The 17,617-nt window shown below is 53.1% G+C and overlaps 1 protein-coding gene across 5 annotated transcripts; it reads right to left on the bottom strand.

Moving 5' to 3' along the window:
* Positions 1–2,849: 2,849 nt before the first annotated feature.
* Positions 2,850–15,254, bottom strand: IRF5 (interferon regulatory factor 5). 5 transcript variants are annotated; one of them, XM_032761674.2, is made up of 9 exons: positions 15,021–15,254; positions 10,510–10,715; positions 6,840–7,029; positions 6,310–6,374; positions 5,812–5,845; positions 5,363–5,638; positions 4,778–5,170; positions 4,570–4,688; positions 3,477–4,327 (listed from the first exon to the last, which is right to left on the bottom strand). In XM_032761674.2, the coding sequence occupies exons 2-9, from the start codon at positions 10,702–10,704 to the stop codon at positions 4,082–4,084; spliced, it is 1,518 nt and encodes a 505-aa protein (XP_032617565.1). In that variant the 5' UTR covers positions 10,705–10,715; positions 15,021–15,254; the 3' UTR covers positions 3,477–4,081. The 5 variants fall into 5 exon arrangements, with proteins under 5 accessions (XP_032617571.1, XP_032617565.1, XP_032617563.1 ...); XM_032761672.2 differs by lacking the exon at positions 15,021–15,254 and adding an exon at positions 14,806–14,890; XM_032761675.2 differs by lacking the exon at positions 15,021–15,254 and adding an exon at positions 11,445–11,512.
* Between the last annotated feature and the right edge of the window lie 2,363 nt (positions 15,255–17,617).

Here is a 17,617-nt window from a genome sequence, read left to right as displayed (position 1 = left end):
TAATGGAGATGCTGTGTTTCTGCATGGCATTGTCTAGTAGAAATAGGATGAGTATGTCCCGTCCATGTGGGCAGGTCAGCTAACTGCACCTGAACTTGCCTAAATCATCTCCCCACAGAATTCTCTGTTCCATGATAGGATTAGCCATGAAATGTTGGTCATGATTATGTGGAACACAGATCATCATCACTGGGGCTATTTCCAGCAAGACTGTACTAAAACACAGTAACTTGTAGTCCTTATGTATCTGAAGGGAATTGTTATAAAGAACAATAACTGAGAATGCACACCTAAGACATAAAGGAAATTGTGCTTTTGAATGGCATCAACATTCATGAGTTTATGTAAATGTCTACCTTGTGTAGCCCTGATTTAAGTGAATCATAAGATGAAAGCCAAAACCAAGAGACCTTAAAGGTTCAAGATTTTGCAACAAGATGTGCCTGATTCTTTGGGATAGATTACCAGCAAATGAGAACATTGCCTTCCAAGAATTCTCCTTCAGCAAAAATGGGAAAAGCCATTGATATCTTCCACTCCACAGAGACTGAAAAGGGTAGGTTTTTTCTTTTTTTCCTTTCCTTTTTTTTTTTTTCTTTTGAGACGGAGTCTTGCTCTGTTGCCCAGGCTGGAGTGCAATGATGGGATCTCAGCTCACTGCAACCTCTGCCTCCTGGGGTCAAGCGATTCTCCTGCCCCAGCCTCCCAAGCAGCTAGGATTACAGGCACCCACCACCACGACCAGCTAATATTTGTATTTTTAGTAGAGATGGGGTTTCACCATGTTGGCCAGGCTGGTCTCGAACTCCTGACCTCGTGATCTGCCCACCTCGGCCTCCCAAAGTGCTGGGACTACAGGCGTGAGCCACTGCACCCGGCCAGGGTAGGTTCTTTATGTCAAAGAGCTGAGAGTCTTAAAAGGGTATATTTAGTTGGTTATAAGGATGAACTTGGTGGGGACAAGGAGCTTGAAAGAAGGGAGAGAAACTGCTGGGGCTAAAGGGATGCATTCATCCCCAGGGCTGTGGGCATCAAGGTCCCGTGGGTTCCAACTTAAGCTCCAGCACAGGCCACCAGAGCAGCCAAAAGCTACTACCAAGGGGAGCCCTAGCCTGGCTTGGGAGCAGTGAATTGTACCACACACTGGTCTGCCTTTACCTCTGGAGTTTGTTACATCTGTCACTTCTTGATAATGTTCATCCACAACTGGCTACTACAACACAGAGATCTATAAGTGACAGCCAGGTTTTTTATTGTTTTCATTTTATTTTTAAGAAACCAATAAATAGAAACTCAGGAATGATTGTTGGCAGTTACTTAACTGCTAGCAGTACTGAGGAAGTCAGCCCACTCGTGGTTGCGAGGGGCACCTGACCCTTCCAAGCCTTCCCAGTTCATCTACACTCAGTCTCCCTGCTCCACCTTTCATCAAGGGTTGCAAACTCAAATGCCCTTATGGACGTGGAGAGCAGTGAAAGGAAGCAGGCCAGGAGAGGACCGTATTGAACTAGGAGAACATTCCCTATCCAGAGTTCCAGCTGATTATTGCCTTTGAGGAATGTATGACAGTGTTTTCATATTTGCCAGTTTTTTGGAAGAAGCTGGAAACCAGGTATGTGACATCTCCCATCTCCTAATCTCAAAACATTGACAATTTCAAGAGGGAATAGAACTGCACAGGCCTGTGAAGACAAAAGGTGCACACCTTTATAAATGATTGAAAACTAAAGACAAAAGGAGCACTACATAATCACTGTACTCTAGTTGGTGATGTTTAAGAGGATGCAGGTGAACAATTCTAAAACCACTGTACCTGTGTACATATAGAACATCAGGGAGGATGAAGAGTAACTTTATGATAGAGGAAGCTATCACTACCTCAGTCAGAAACGGTGATAAATCAGGTTAATAGTATGCACCCCTGATAGATACGATGTAGTGGGAATGATGCTTCACCTCTGTGGTCTTCCATACAAAAACCATGAGAAACAGGCGGGGCACAGTGGTTCACACCTGTAATCTCAGCTGTTTGGGAGGCCACGGTGGGAAGATCACTTGAGGCCAGGAGTTTGAGACCAGCCTGGGCAATATTTCGAGACCAGGTCTCTTAAATAAATAAATAAAATTTTAAAAAGCCAGGTGTGGTGGTGGTGGTGTGCACCTGTAGTTCCAGCTATGTGGGAGGATCATCTGAGTCCAGGAGTTCAAGATTGCACCATGGCACTCCAGCCTGGGCAACAGAGCAAAGACCCTATCTCTAAAAACAAATGAGAAATACATCAGATAAGCCCAAACTGGGGGACATGCTTTAAAAAATGGCCAGTATTCCTCAAAACCATCAAGACCAAAAACAAAAGTCTAAGAAACTGTCATAGACCAGAGGAGTCTAAGGAGACGTGACAAGTGAATGTAATGTGATATCTTGGATAGTATCCTGGAACAGAAAAAGGATATCCGAAAAACTCATGAAATCCAAATGAAGTTGAGTCCATAGTAATTGTCCACATGGTTTCATTATTGTCACAAGTGTGCCATAGTAATGTAAGATGTTAACAACTGGAGAAACTGTGGGTCCATAGGAACTCTATTAGGAATTTTCCATAAATCTAAAACCATTCTAAAATTGTTTATTTAAAAAAATCTGTACAGGCCACTTAACCATGTGAAAAGCTACTCAGCCTTGCTGATAATGAGAAGTAGCACTGAGATACTATCTCACCTGTCAGGTTGGCAAAAATCCAAACAGTGACAATATATTCTGTGGACGAGGCTGTGGGGCAAGGTATCCTTGAACATTTATGGGGGTTTAATCGATTTTGTGTTTCTGTAAACGAAGCCCTGAGGCTGGGTAGTTTATACAGAAAAAGGTTTATTTGGCTCACAGTTGTGATGGCTGGGCATCAAGATTGGGCGTATGCACCTGGTAAGGGCCTGGGGCAGCTTCCACTCAATGGCTGAAGGCAGAAAGTGGGCTGGAGTGGGCAGAGATGACACAGAGGAAGTGAGAGGGGGTAGGTGCTGGGCTCTTTAACAACCAGCTCTGGGGGGACTAAGAGTGAGAACTCACTGTCCCCACCTCGGGGGACAATATAATAAATATATTAAATATATCAGGATGATTTGCATGCATTGCCCTGATATATTTAATAGCGCAGGAATATACACAAGAGAGTGACAGATTTGAATGGTCCCAAATGCAGCTGCAATACTAGCCTGCCCTTTTTCACCATTTCTTATGGGAAAACTGATTCTGACAGTTTTCCAGACTCTGCACACATTTAAAATTCCACACCCTTGCTTCAGCCAGCTTCCTCCTGGAAAGCAAAGCCAGCCAGGTGAGTGTTTATGAAGGCCCAACTGACTCATCAGCCCAGAAGCCAGGCCCTCCCAGTGCCAATGGTCGCAAGCTGGGGGCAAGTGCTTGGGGAGTGGGCCAGCTGGCATCCGAAACAGGGCCTGGTGGAGCAGCACTGGGAGCAACTGGTAGTAGAAAAAGGAAAGAAACAGCTGAGTCTGTTTTTAACATTTATTAATCCAAAAATACATAAAAATTATTTCTACTCCAGGTTCTTGGACTCTCAAGAAGGGGGGTACCTGCCAGCCTTGAGCATCTGATATGATGCCTAAGTGCTCACTCATTATCTCAGAGGACAGGGAGATGAGGAAGTGAGGCTCAAACCAGGGAAATCAGGGCCATGCCCTGCAGAGGCCCTGTGCGGGGACTTGGCCCACAACACTCTGGCTTTTTTTGCCAGAGGAAATGGGGCAATCACAAGAGTGGGCCTCGCTTAGGCAATTCCTCCTACACAGCTAGGCCCCAGAGTTGGGGGAGTTCCTTCCCTGCTCATGGCTGAATTTCCCGAGAGCCAGGCTGACCAGACCAGAGACAGCCCAGGAGAGAAAGGCCTGGGAAGGCAGGGGCTCGGGCCTTTCTCCCTCTCCTTCTTGGCCCAAATCCACTTCCAGGAAACCCAGAGGTAGGACTCTGCAGCCAGCCAGGTGCTCACCAGGGCTGTCACATCTCCACATCAGTCCGCACCGCCACCCAGGAAGCCAGGGCCAGGCACCATCTGCAGCCTTGTTATGGCATGCCAGCTGGGTGCATAGGCCAGGGCCCCTGGCCAACACCAAGGCCTGCCCCAGGAGGGGCCTGGGCCACAGGCTGCAACCGCTGCTGGGACTGCCAGATGTGATGGAGCTCCTTGAATTGCTCCACCATGCGGTCTTTGAGGTCTGGGTTTGAGATCTGTAGCCGGATACTATCAGCTGACCAAGATAGCTCCCCTGAGAACATCTCCAGCAGCAGTCGAGCTGCTACAGGCACTACCTGGGAGGCAAAGAGATGAGACAGGGAGACCCATGGCAGGGCTGCCAGATCCAGCTGTGCATGAGGGCAGCCATCAAGGGTGAGTAATAGACTGCATTCTCCGGCCTTGAGCCTTGATGGTCTCTGGCGGCCAAGTTCCACACTGCTCAGGGAGCTCTGAGCCTCCAGCCTGGGGCAAGGGCCTAGCCCCAGGATTCCCCAGTTTTCAAGCCAAGGCCGACTTTGGGGCAGGGGAGATGTACCTGTACAGTAATGAGCTTCTTCTCTCGGGGTTTGCGGTCAGGCCATTCTTCCCCGAAGCAGAAGAAGATCTCGAAGGGTGGTGGGGTGTTGGTCTGGCCCTTCTGGAACAGGATGAGCTCTGCATCAAAATCAAGGTGCCTAGTCAGAGGCTGGAACCACGCCCCTGGGCAAGAGGTGGCCAGGAGGATCACAGCTTTGGGGCCTCACCATTGAGAAAATGCTCCAGGCTGAAAAGCTTGGTCTTGACCTCCCGCTGGATGGGGTTGGGGCATGAGTCATGGGCTGAGGCACAAGGCCCGCTCCAGAACACCTTGCACTGACACAGGCGGATGGCATAAAGGTCCTGGCCTTGTAGCTGGAGGATGAGCCCGCGGTCCAGGACATCCAGCAGCTGGTTCGTGTAGAAGCGCTGCTTGTCGCTGGGGATGTCCTCAGGGCTGGGGAAGCGCACTTGTTCCAGGCTTATGGGGCCGAAGAGTTCCACCTGCTCCTGGGTGGCCTCTAGCTGGCTGTAGAAGAGCCGGCAGCCATGGGGGTTGCTGATGGTGAGGGCCCGGGGTGGCCGCCCCCGGTACTGAAACTTGATCTCCAGGTCGGTCACTGCGGGGCAGAAGGCAGGCCCATCCCATCCTTGAGCCCCACGCCTCCCATTCTGCAGCCCAGTGGCCAGGCCCAGCCCCATCCGCTCTCCCATTTTCCCCACCCAAGGGAGTCCAGCACCCTCCACCCTCCTTGCCAATCCTACCCCAATTCCCCAGAACTGCTTCCCCGTGCCCAACCATGGGTCCTTACGAGGCAGCATGTGGGGGCTGATCAACAGGTCTGGCAGGAGCTGTTCGCCTGCAGGGGGCAAGCTGGCAGCCAGGGGCCCAGGCTCCAGGACCTCAGGGAGAAGCTCCCTGAAGCCAGCAGGGTTGCCAGGGGGAGGACCCAGGGGGCTGGGGTCCGGAGCAGGGGGACCCAGCACCACGGGCGGCTGCAGAGTGGGTGGCTGCAGAGTGGGCGGCCACTTGACATCCTCTTTGAGTAAAGAATAGGGTGCTATGTGGGGGCCAGACTGCACTGCATCTACAGAGAGTGCGTGTGGACAGCTGTCAGTGCCACCTCCACAAACTGCCTCCCTGGCCCACCTACTCCCAGCCCTGGGCCACCCCAGCCTCCCATCAGCCCCTTCCTAGGTACCTATGGTACCTGTAGCTTCTCTGTATACTAGACCCCCAACCACCACCTCCCAGCCGCACCTGTGAGGCTCAGGCTTGGCAACATCCTCTGCAGCTGAAGGGACGCCACCGGCAAGGGAGGGAAGAGATGGGAGAGAAAGGAGGACAGGTTATTCCACTGACCTGGGGCTGGGGAAATAACAGGCAAGAACCATGAGGCAACTCCCCTAGCCTCAGTTTAGCTCAGACAAGACCCTGCCTCCGGTCCCAGCTCATCCATCCCAGGCAGGTCAGAAAAGCCCTTTGCCTCACTTTCCTCATTTGCTTTCTGCGGGGAATCAGACCTACCAAGCCCCAACTGCCGCGTGGGTCACACATGCAGGGTAATGACAACGCCCTGGGGAAGGAGCAGGTGGGGACTGTGCTCCTATCGTTCAGAATCCCAGGAGAAGAAACAAGGAGAAGAACCATTGAGAGGGCCACGGGGCTCCAGGGGAGCGGGGCTGTGGAAACCTAAGGCCGATGGGGACAGCAGAGAGCTCGTCCAGGGCTCCACCTGCCTCCCCGCCCCACACTCACCTCTTCCTCTTCCTCCTCCTCCTCCTCTCCTGCACCAAAAGAGTAATCCTCAGGGGGCTGGGAGTCTGCACAGCAGGGAGAGAAAAGCAGGGCAGTAAAGGAGTCAACGTCAGAGGAGGAGCAAGATCCCCCAAGAGGCTGCCTGTAGCTCCTGTGCAGCTTCTGCCCTCCCCAAAGCTGCCCCAACACAGGGCGAGGTGGAGGGCACGGCCACCAGGATTGGGAAAGACCTCCCCGACTCCACGGGCCATGAGACCTAGGCTGCAGCCAGAAGCCAACACGAGGGCAATGATAAGTAAGAAGCACCCAGGTCCCTGACTGCACACCAAGCCATTCCTGATTTGCCAGTGACCCATCCCAGTCACTCCTGGAAGCCCTGGGTGTCATGACCTAGCGGGAGCCCCCGCATCATGTCCTAGACCACTGCCTGCTAGAGGGGCCCTTGGCCTGCCTGCACCCGAGAGCTCATGGCTGCGGGCCAGGACATTGCACAGCCTCCCAGGTGGCCCACAGAGGGCTAGGCCTGATACCTGTGGGAGCGGGGCCATTGGAGCAGACCTCGTAAATCTTGTAGGGCTGAGGTGGCATGTCCCGGGGCCCGTCGTAGATGAGGCGGAAGTCTCGGCTCTTGTTAAGGGCGCAGCGCAGGTTGGCCTTCCACTTGGCCGGATCGGCTTCATCCACGCCTTCGGTGTATTTCCCTGTCTCCTTGGCCCAGGCCTGGGGCAGGAAGAGATAGCCGACCACAGAGAACCTCGTCCCCACCACAGCCCCAGTCTGCCTCCTGTCCTATAGGAGACCCTACTGTGTGGGGAGAACTTCAGCTATGGGCTGAGCCTCGCTGAGCCCCAGACCTGGTTTGCAGTGTGGGAGTCTGCCACAGTCCTGCCCCAGCCCTCAGGCTGCCAGCAAGCTACATGAAATCTAGGGGCTATAAGATGCATCCATAGTCCCTGCTCCTGGGAGGGTGAATCAGTGTGATCTCTAAGGAGGACAGCGTGGGGGATAAGGGTGAGCACCCTGGAGCCAGGCTGGGTTTGAATCTGGAAGTGCCCCCCGCCAGCTGTGTGCCAGGCCACGTCACTGCCTCCCTTTGTCTTGATCTCCTCACAGTTGCCCACCTCATGGAGTAGCAGCGAAGACTCAAGGGGTTGATGTTGGCTGGGCACAGTGGCTCACACCTGTAATCCCAACATTTTGGGAGGCCAAGGTGGGAGGACTGCTTGAGCCCAGGAGTTGGAGACCAGCCTAGGCAACATAACGAGACTCCTGTCTACAAAAAATTAGCTAGGCATAGTGGTGGGTGCCTGTGGTCCCAGCTACTCAGGAGGCTGAGGTGGGAGGATTGCTTGAGCGGGGGAGTTCGAGGCTGCAGTGAGCCATGATTATGCTCTGCACTCCAGCCTGGACGACGACAGAGTGATACCCTATCGCAAAAAAGATGAAGGGAGTTGATGTCCGTAAAGCACTCAGAGCTAAACCTGCACGTGGGACAGGCTTGAGACACTGGAGCTGTTGGTATTATTTTGAATGGCAATTAGGTGAGGTAAGGGTTACTAACGTTTCTTTCTACCTTTTAACCCAGCTATTTGATTTCTAGGAATTCATCCTAAATATCATAGAAGCATTCACACAAAATATTGCACATACAAAGTTATTTGCAGCAGTACTGTGTGTAGAAGATGACCCAAAATAGCCAATGCAACATCCATCAATGAGGGGCTGGTGAAATTACGGCCAACCCATTGAATGAAAAATACTGGGCAGCACAAAAAAAGAAAAAGCAGGAAACTATTTATAAGCTGACATGTAGCAATCGTCAAGAAGTATTAAGTCTAGACAAATATGCAGATATCTAGCATTTCTTATGAAAAGTAGAGGAAAGAATAGTGCATATTTGCTTATATGTGCATAAAAATCTCTCAGGAAGGCTGAACAAGAAAATGACAACACGGCTGCCTCTAGGGAAAGGCTAGGGAGGGGAGTGGGTGGTGATGAACCAGGGAAGGAGGGAGCCTTTTTGCTCTAAACCATTCTATGCCTTTTAATGTTGAATTTTGTGACTGTATTACCTATACAAAAATAAGAAATGGATTAGCAAAAGAATTTTGGAAAGGTCAGGATCAAGCCCAAAAACTAAGAAAATATGTATCCAAAGTTTTAAAAAATAAGCATTGCCTTTGACCCAGCAATTTTCAATTCTAGGAAATCAACCCCCAAAATAATTGAGGATGAAAAAAAGGGAAGCATTAAGACAGGCTACATGACAATGTGGTTTTTAAGTTCAGGTTTTAAAAGCAACCTCAAGTATCCAAAAATCAAGACTCAGTGATCAAATTGTGCTAAACCATTCCAGTGGAAATTCTACAGTCACGAAAAGTGATGTGGATGTATGTTGGAAAGGAAAGCTGATCCTGATATTGGGTGAAAAAAATCCAGGTTATAAATCAAGATATATCACTTCATTCCAATTTTGCATTCCATATACACACATGTGCAAAAAAACTAAAATGTAAGCAAAAACTATTATGCTAGGTACGTCCTAGCATTAAGATTACTGGAGAGAGCACAGTGGCTTGAGCCCGTGATACCAGCTACTCAGGAGGCTGAGGTGGGAGGATCACTTGAGCCCATGAGCTTGAGACCAGCCTGGGGAACAAAGCGAGACCTCATCTTTACAAATATCAAAATCAAAAAATTAGGCTGGGCATGGTGGCTCACGCCTGTAATCCCAGCACTTTGGGAGGCCGAGGCAGGTGGATCATGAGGTCAGGAGTTCAAGACCAGCCTGGCCAAGATGGTGAAACCCTGTCTTTACCAAAAATACTGAAAAAAAAAAAAAAAAATTAGCCGGGCATGGTGGCAGGCGCCTGTAATCCTAGCTACTCGGGAGGCTGAGACAGGAGAATTGCTTGAACCCAGGTGGCAGAGGTTGCAGTGAGCTGAGATTGTGCCATTGCACTCCAGCCAGGGTGACAAAGCAAGACTCCGTCTCAAAAAAATTAAAAAAAAAAATTAGCTGGGCATGGTGGCATGTACGGGTAGTCACAGCTACTCAGGAAGCTGAGACTGGAGGATCACTTGAGCTGAGTTGGAGGTTGCAGTGGGCTATGACTGCACCACTGCTTACCAGTGGTGCAACACTAGGCAACAGAGCAACACCTCATCTCTTAAAAAAAAAAAAAAAAGTATATATGTACAGTTGTGATATGTCAATTAAAAGAAACAGATTGGGCCGGGCAAGGTGGGTCACACCTGTAATCCCAGCATTCTGGGAGGCTGAGGTGGGCAGATTGCTTGAGTCCAGGAGTTTGAGACCAGCCTGGGCAACATGGCAAAGTCTCTACTAAAAGTACAGGGGGGAACCTGACCTGGAGGTGGAGGCTGCGGGACTGAGACCGACGCACTAGCCTGGTGACAGATGAGACCCATTCTCAAATTGGAACCTGGTCAACAGTGTGAGGCCCTGTCTCTAAAAAAAAAAATTAGAAAATTAAAAAATTAAAAGATTGATGATGTATCTGAATCTTATATTAAAAAGAGTTTGTTCCCAACACAAAGAAATGACAAATGTTTGAGATTATGGATATGCTAAGTACCTGATCTGATCACTGTATTTATTAAATCATCACTATGTACCCCATAAATATATATTAATTTTAAAATGAAATTTTTAGAAAGATAATGGATGATTGTTGGCTTCCTTTAGCATATGTGTGCACTGAACAAGTCCTCATGAGTAATAGGAGTGAGACGAGCAAAGGGTGAGTAGGACGAGTTATGGGAAGGCCTTCTGGGGACCCTCAGTCCCCACATTGCTCTAGGGTGTAGGTTAGAAAAGATGTGCCCAAGGCCGGGCATGGTGGCTCATGCCTGTAATCCCAGCTACTCAGGAGGCTGAGACAGGAGAATCGCTTGAACCCAGGAGGCAGAGGTTGCAGTGAGCTGAGATTGTGCCACTGCACTCCAGCCTGGGCTACAGAGTGAGACTCTGTCTTAAAAAAAAAAAAAAAAAAAAAAAGGAAAAAGATGTGCCCTGTGGCTACGTCTGCATCCCCTTAGTCTGGGCCTGACATCAGCAGCAGCAGGGTAGCTGGGCAGGTGGCCAGCCTTGAGGAGCTGCTTGTGTGTGTTATGTGCACTCCTCTTCTGGGGACAGGGTGCCCTGGAGGTCCAGCCAACCTCCTCGCCGGGGCTTACCTTGAAGATGGTGTTATCTCCGTCCTGGCTGGGACCATGCCTCGTGGCATGCCTCCAGGGGATGCAGAATAATTTCTTTTCCCCGTTGACCCATTGAAGCCCTGGGTACTGGCAGCTGTTCACCTGGGCCACCAGCCAGGGCTTCAGCCGCACGCGGCGGGGTGGAGTGGGAGCCACTGGGATGGACTGGTTCATGGCAGAGGGGTCTGCAGGAGAAAGCCAGAGGGGAGCCTCAGCAGGTCTGCAGGTGGATGGGGACAGGTGCTCAGAGGTAAAGCTATGGACCACAGGGGATCGTCTCTCCAGTCCATCTAGGTATTTAAGGCCAATTCTCTTTTCCAAGCATCAGCTTTCTTGTCTAGTGTCATGGAATTTTGTGTTTGGAGGAAGGAAAGGAGAGTTACGAATTAGTGAATGCTGAGGGCACAGCCCCAGGTGCCCTTTACTGGGCGGAGGCATCCATTCTCCAACTGCTAACAGCAGTGAGCAGCCCATTGGCCAGAGAACTGCCTTCCACTACTCACACCACACGTTAGGCCCACCCCTCGCTCTTGCGGGGCAGCTCACAGCCAGTGACTGCCTGACACCAAAAGCCTGGCTGTCTTGTCTCAAGCTGGCTACCTGGGGCAGCGAGCGCTCTGTGGGATCAGCCTGAAGCCAGCCTCCCGTTCAGTCTACACCCCTGGTTCGATTTTTCCCTGCCCAAGTTTTCTCACCCTCCGTCCCCTGAGAGTTCCCTCCGGAGATGCCCTCAACAAGAATCTCATCTGGAGCTCCCAAGGACACCTGCCCTCGGAGGAAAGCAGAACATGTGAATAGATGGTGGGTTTCCACACCCGGCTCTCAGAGCTACCTTTCTTCCTCAGTTTCCCTCAGGGAGGAAGTTCCCCAACCGCAACTTCTTTAGAGAAATCCCATCAACCAACTCAACCTACCTCCAATGACAGCGGCCACCAAACAGATGTTACCTCTCTAGGGCCATACATCTAGGTTCTTGGTCCTACCCCTTCTCCTCCCACTGGACACGCATTCAGGTAGCACTTAGGAAGGCCCTAAAGCCTGCCGGAGCCTGTTAGAAGGCTGCAGGAAACAGAAGCCACAGCTCTAACCGCTACCTACCCAGGGGCACGAGCCCCGCCTCCCAGGCCACAGCTTCACTGCCTCCCTGGTTAGGCCAGAGGGACCCTGCCTCCTCCCCTCCACCTGCCCAACTCCCTCTCCAGCCCAGAACCGGAAACTCTCCACAGTCCTGAGCCCCCTTCTGTCCCTCTCTCCTCCCCTTACCCATGCCCTTGGCCCTTCACTTGAGACCCCTAGGTGGAAGACAGAAAGGACTGGGTCATTATACAGCACAGCCCATCAGAAGTGAATGTGTCTCTCAGCAAGTAGGGAGCAAAGGTTCGAGCTGAACTCCCTGTGTCTGGGCCTGCTTGGGCCTTGCAGCATGGAGCCTCAGCTTCCCCTGAAATTCCCTGCCCAGTACCTTTTGAGGTTGTACCTGCCTAGTGCCACCTCTGAGCTGCTACTGTCTCATATTGCAGGCCTCCCTCAGAGCCCAGCTCTGCTGCCACCAACCCAGGAGAGGTAAGGCCGGCCCTTGCCTGGCCCAGCGGCTGGGACAGGGAGATGTTCAGAACGTTCCAGCCCTGCCCTGGCCTCAGAACACCGGGGCTCAGTTCCGCTTTCTGCCCCAGCCTCCACCCAGTCCCAGGGGAAACGAAAGTGGCTAGACCGGGACAACTCAGAAACCAGACTCACTGTGGGCTGAGGGAGGGAGCCGAGTGGCTCCCCCAGACCAAATTTCCAACCTCCCACCCAGAGCTGTTCCCCGCACCCCAAACTTGCAGGCAGTCTTTGTGTATTTAGTGTGGTTTATAACATGGGCGTGCACCCACCCATATTTGTATCTGTAGACTGCTGAGAAGCCTTGGCCCTAGAATAGAGGGGTGCCAGTCACCAGCAGCACACAATTCTGGCCAAGTGAGGGTGGACAGAGGAAGCTCTGTCTGCACAGAATCGGGGAGAGCTTCCCTGATGGCACCCTGGGCTGAGGCCGTGCAGGCGCTGGTGCCTTTGGGGAGATTAGAGGGTCTGGCTGTCTGCCCCCTGCTGTCAGTCCAGCAGTCTGGCCCTACCCAACACGGCTGTTTAATACAGAGCAAGGTTTTGAAATGATAACTCCGACCTCAGTGTCAGAGGGCCGCGTCCATACAGGCAGCTTAGGGAGGGGTGTGGAGAAGGAGCTCCCGTGACAAGCCCGGCTGTGATGAGCCACAGTCTGTCCACCACGCCACAGAAGGGACTCAGCCTCAAGGCTTTTGCCTGCAGCTAGGTCCACACGAGCTCTAACCCGAACAGCATCCATCCTCCCAGAAGCTCCCTCCTGCCCAGAAAAGGGCTAGGTCTGATTCAGACCACCCCGATCAAGGCCTATGACTTTGGAAGTTTGGTGTCAGAACAGGTCTGCCTGCCAGGCTCCGGAGGCTCTGGGTGAAATGGATGGAGCCCTAGACCTAAGCCAATGGACCTGAGCCCCGAAAGTGGGGAAATCCAACAGCCTGAGGGAGCCCCTACAAGTGTGTGAAGCAGCGAAGCATCCAGTGGGCAGCCCTAGAGGACCTGCCAAGGTGGGGCAAGCCCACAGCTCACCCCAAGGCCCTGCTGGAGTCCCAGGAGACAGTGCCCCTACCACCACCCAGGAGCTGCAATTCATGGGCACCAGGGAGCCACTAGGGGAGGAAGTGCCACAGCAGTCCTAGTAAGAGTGGCCAGACAGCAGGCGCCCTGCTGCTCCCAGGGTTGGTCCGGGTCACATGTCTCCTTGCAAACCCACACCCAGCTCAGGGAGAGGACAAGGGGTTCCCTGTACAGGCCCTGACCCCAAATCCCACCCCTCTGGGTGAGCTGCCCACACCCTAGGCCCTGCTGCCCACCTGGTCCAGACAGGCTGAGGCTCTGGGGCAAAAGGTGCCCAGAAAGAAGCTTCTTTCGGCTTCCTCCCAGGGTCAAGGTAGGGGAAGACCAGGGTACAGGGGGAAAACCCCAAAGTAGGGCCTTTAGATAAAAAGGGGTGATTTCCCAGTGCTTCCCTAGACTCTTGGAACCCCTCAGCCCCAGCACCCCAGGCCCCATAACTACTGGGGGTGGGGGCAGGAAGGGGAGGTCTTGCCAGAGGGCCTCCTGAGGGGCTACAGTTTCCTACATGGATACAGCCGAGCCCTCTCTGGTTCTGGTCACTTATCCCCATTCTGGGCCCTCGAGGAGCCCAGGCCCAGCCCAGTCCTCCGCCCCTGCTCCCCCCTCCCCTCCACCCTCACCCCTCCCGCGTGCTCCGCTGGGGCACACCCCCTGGGCCAGCCCGCGGAGCCACCCCCACCTCCAGGGTCGGCCTGTGGACCTCTCCTCCTGCTGCTGGAGGAGCAGCACCCCGGTCCTCGCCCTGCTGTGTTCAGCGTGGCCGCGAGGCTGGGAAAGTCCCCCACTCCAGCCTCTGCCGCCAGGTACCCGCTCCCGCCCCTCCCGGGGTCCGGAGACAACCATCTCCCCACGCTAGCCTCACTTTTCCTCCATGTTTAGCCTCTTCATTGTTGCCTTCTTAAGTTCTGGGACAGGACCTAAGGAAACCAGCCCAGGAACTATTGCACCCCATCCTTTTCCGCCGCTCGGGGGACCAGAGTCTACCATTCCCGGCCGCGAGCCCAGGGAGGGAGCCTCTACCTGACACCATCTTCCCCCAAACTCTTGCACAGTTCCTGCCATTGGCCTGAAGATCCCGGAGGATGAACGCTTTAACCTCAACCTCTTTTCCGAAAGGGTGAGGGTGGCCCGGTAAGAGTGAGGGCGAATGCATCGAAAGTAAGGATCGGGCCTCGCTCCTCTGTGGCCCAAGCCAGCCTCCAGCGGGGCGCCCGGGAGCCCCCATTCTGGGCGATGGCGAGGGGGAGGAAGAGCAGCAGAGCCGGGCGCCCCCCCGCAGCGGTGCCTACTCCGCCGCCTGGGTCACGGGGCTCCCCGGGCGCCAGCACCCCAAACTGATCGGGGCGTGGGAGGCGCCTTGGAAGTCCCAGGCCGGCGGGGCGCACCCTGCTGTAGGCACCCACCCGAGCTCGGTCTCCAGGAGCAGCTGGACGCGGACCCCGCCCTACTCCAGTCTTCATCCCGCCGCCCGCAGGTGCCTGGGGGTCGCGGGCCCCAGTCTAGGCCTAGGCTTGGGGGCAGTAGCCAGTACCGCTCCCGCCACCCTCGGGGCGCGCGGGGCGGAGACTTAGAGAGGAGAGCGCGGCGGCCGGGACCCACCTGTCTGCGGTGCGCCTGCGTGGCTGCGCCCAGGAGCACCGGCCGGGCGGCGGGACCAAGCTGAGCTCTGCCCAGGCTGCGCCTCCCGCCGGTCCGCCAACCTGCCGGGCACTTCCGCGTCTTGCCGCCCCCGCCCCTGGGCAGCTGCTGCCGAGCTCCGGGCGCGGGCAGTGCCCCGCCCCGCCCCGCGAATCCACTACGGGCCCCGCACTGACCTGACAACTGCAGATCCGGGCTGAGCCTCGGGCGAGGCCCAGGGCCTCCAGGGAGATGCCAGACGGCGCGGTGCCCTAGACTGGCCACTGGCTCTTTTGGCAATCTGGAACCGCAAAACTGTCATTTGACAGCCCCGTACCTCCCGCTGCAGTGCTCGATTGGGCCCTGGGAGAGGGTGGGGTGTTTCCCCACTCTGGTCCTCCGGGGCTACACACAAACGAGGGCGCAGCGTGGCCGACCCACAGCCCCAGGCCCTCCTCTCGCGTGCCTGCACCCCTGGGGAGGGTGGCTCTCGCCCTAGAGCACAGTCGCTGCCCCCAGGATCCAGACACCCCTTCCAGATGTGCTTGCAGGCGGGAATCCTCTAGTCACTCTGTGCCTTTCTCATCCTCAACCCCTGTACCTGTCTCGCCCCAGCTCCCCTCCTAAGTCGCCTTCCAGTCATCTCAGGGGCAGGGGCGTGGTCGCCTGTCCCACCTCCTCTCACTACTACCCTGACCGTCCACCTGTGGTTCTGAACCGTTTTCGAATCCATAAAGAACCTCACCCCAGGGCCTCCACCTTCACACCTCCTGTTCCTTCTCCTGGAATGTTCTTTGCTTGGTAACTCTTGCTCTTCAAAATTTCTGTTTCTGAAATTTTCAGCATCACCTTCTCTGGAAAGTCTGTCTTGACTTCCCCTCCCAGGTGAGGTTCCAGGGTGCAAATGGCTTCCTGGTTGATTTTGCTTATGATTTTGTTATGGATTGCCAGGGGTTTGGTCTAGGTCTGGCTGCTCACCGCACAGAAAGCCTATCACTGAGACAGCGAGTATTGCCAGGAAAGAGGGCTTTATTCTGGTGACATCAGCCAGTGAGCTGCTGAGACGGGAGACAAACCTCCAATCCATCCCTCCCCTTGACTAAAGTTAGGGGCATATGTAGCAGGGAAGGAAAACAGGAGGGACAAGGAAGAGGAATTGTTCAGCAGGCAGCAGGTGTACTGATGTAAGTGTCTCAAGCTTCAGTTCTATGAGTATCTGGCTTTTTGGAAAATTCAGCGGGTTTCGATTTTGATGTCTGATTTCCACTCGAATCAGCTTACTTAGGAACCTCCCTCCTGTCTTTTCATTGTTCATTTTCTTTTCTTTTCTTTTTTGATATGGAGTCTTGCTCTGTCACCCGGGCTGGAGTGCAGCAGTGCGATCTCAGCTCACTGCAACCACTGCCTGCCCGGTTCAAGCGATTCTCTTGCCTCAGCCTCCCAAGTAGAGATGGGGTTTCACCATGTTGGCCAGGCTAGTCTCGAACTCCTGACCTCAGGCGATCCACCTGCCTTGGCCTCCCAAAGTGCTGGGATTACAGACGGGAGCCACTGCGCCAAGCAGAGCCTTGTATTTTTAACAAATAAAGTAGTATTTGTTGATGAATCAGAACTTTGACCTTCCCTCCCCTCCCTTCTCCTGGGTGGAAATTTACCTTTAACAAGTTAAAAAAAAGACACTCATGTGTTATTTTTTTTTTCTCTTCTGTATCTCTCCCTCTTTCCTGACCTTTGTAGCCCTAATATGAAGTTGAAATATCATTATATATAAGTATTTTATTATTCGTATCTGCTGAGTATTTCATTATTTCATATTTTTAAAATTTAAAGTATGGATGGGGAAAATGTGAATGGGTAGATCGTTTTATATTTCTTTCTTTAAAAATGAAATTGCTAGGCCAGGCACGGTGGCTCACATTCGTAATCCCAACACTTCGAGAGGCTAAGGCAGGCAGATCACTTGAGTCCAAGAGTTCGAGACCAGCCTGGGCAATAGGGCAAAACCTTGTCTCTACAAAAAATACAAAAATTAGCCTGGCTTGGTGACACATACCTATAGTCCCACCTACTTGGGAGGCTGAGGTGGGAGAATTGCTTGAACCCAGGAGGCACACCACCGCACTCCATCCTGGGCGTAGAAGTGAGATCTTATCTCAAAATAATAATAATAAAATGAAATTGCTATTTCATTGAAAGTGGCTCCCCACAAAATGGGAACATTTTTCACTGGAGGTCAGTAATGCTTAATAGAAAAATATTCTATGCTGGTCCAGAAAATGTATCTGGAGCAATAGCTAAGAAGAGCCTTCTTTTATTATCAAATGCTCCTCACCCATTCTGAGGGACCGTGAGACCCTAGAATTCTGCCCTCTACCCCCTTCCCACTGTCCTTCTTGCTCAGGTGAGGCCCCTTCCTTAGAGCCTCTGAACCTCAAGAAGCAGGACGGGCTGCGTGCAGAGAAGGGGCTTGCACCTGGCTTTGCTGTATTCCAGCCAAGTGGCCTTAAGCAGGTCCTCAAATCTCATTTCCTCGTCTCTAAAAGGGGGATGATGTTACCAAGCTGGCAGCATTGATATGGGGCTTCTGGGATAGAGGCTATGCAGGGGCTCAGCTTGGCTGGGATCCTGCTTTCCCTCAACCGAAAGAACCTGAGCCAAGAATCGTCTGGGGCCAGAGACATGGCCCAGGAGGAAGGAAGGACAGAGAGCAGCACTCCAGTGTTTCCAGGATCTGGATCCCTTGGCCTCCCAGTGCCATCCTGGGGGTGGAAGGGCAAGTAGAGGGGAAGTGAAG

Source organism: Hylobates moloch, unplaced genomic scaffold (genome assembly GCF_009828535.3).
Source record: "Hylobates moloch isolate HMO894 unplaced genomic scaffold, HMol_V3 SCAFFOLD_1, whole genome shotgun sequence".
NCBI lineage: Eukaryota > Metazoa > Chordata > Mammalia > Primates > Hylobatidae > Hylobates > Hylobates moloch.
This window is presented reverse-complemented; position numbering and strand designations above follow the sequence as displayed.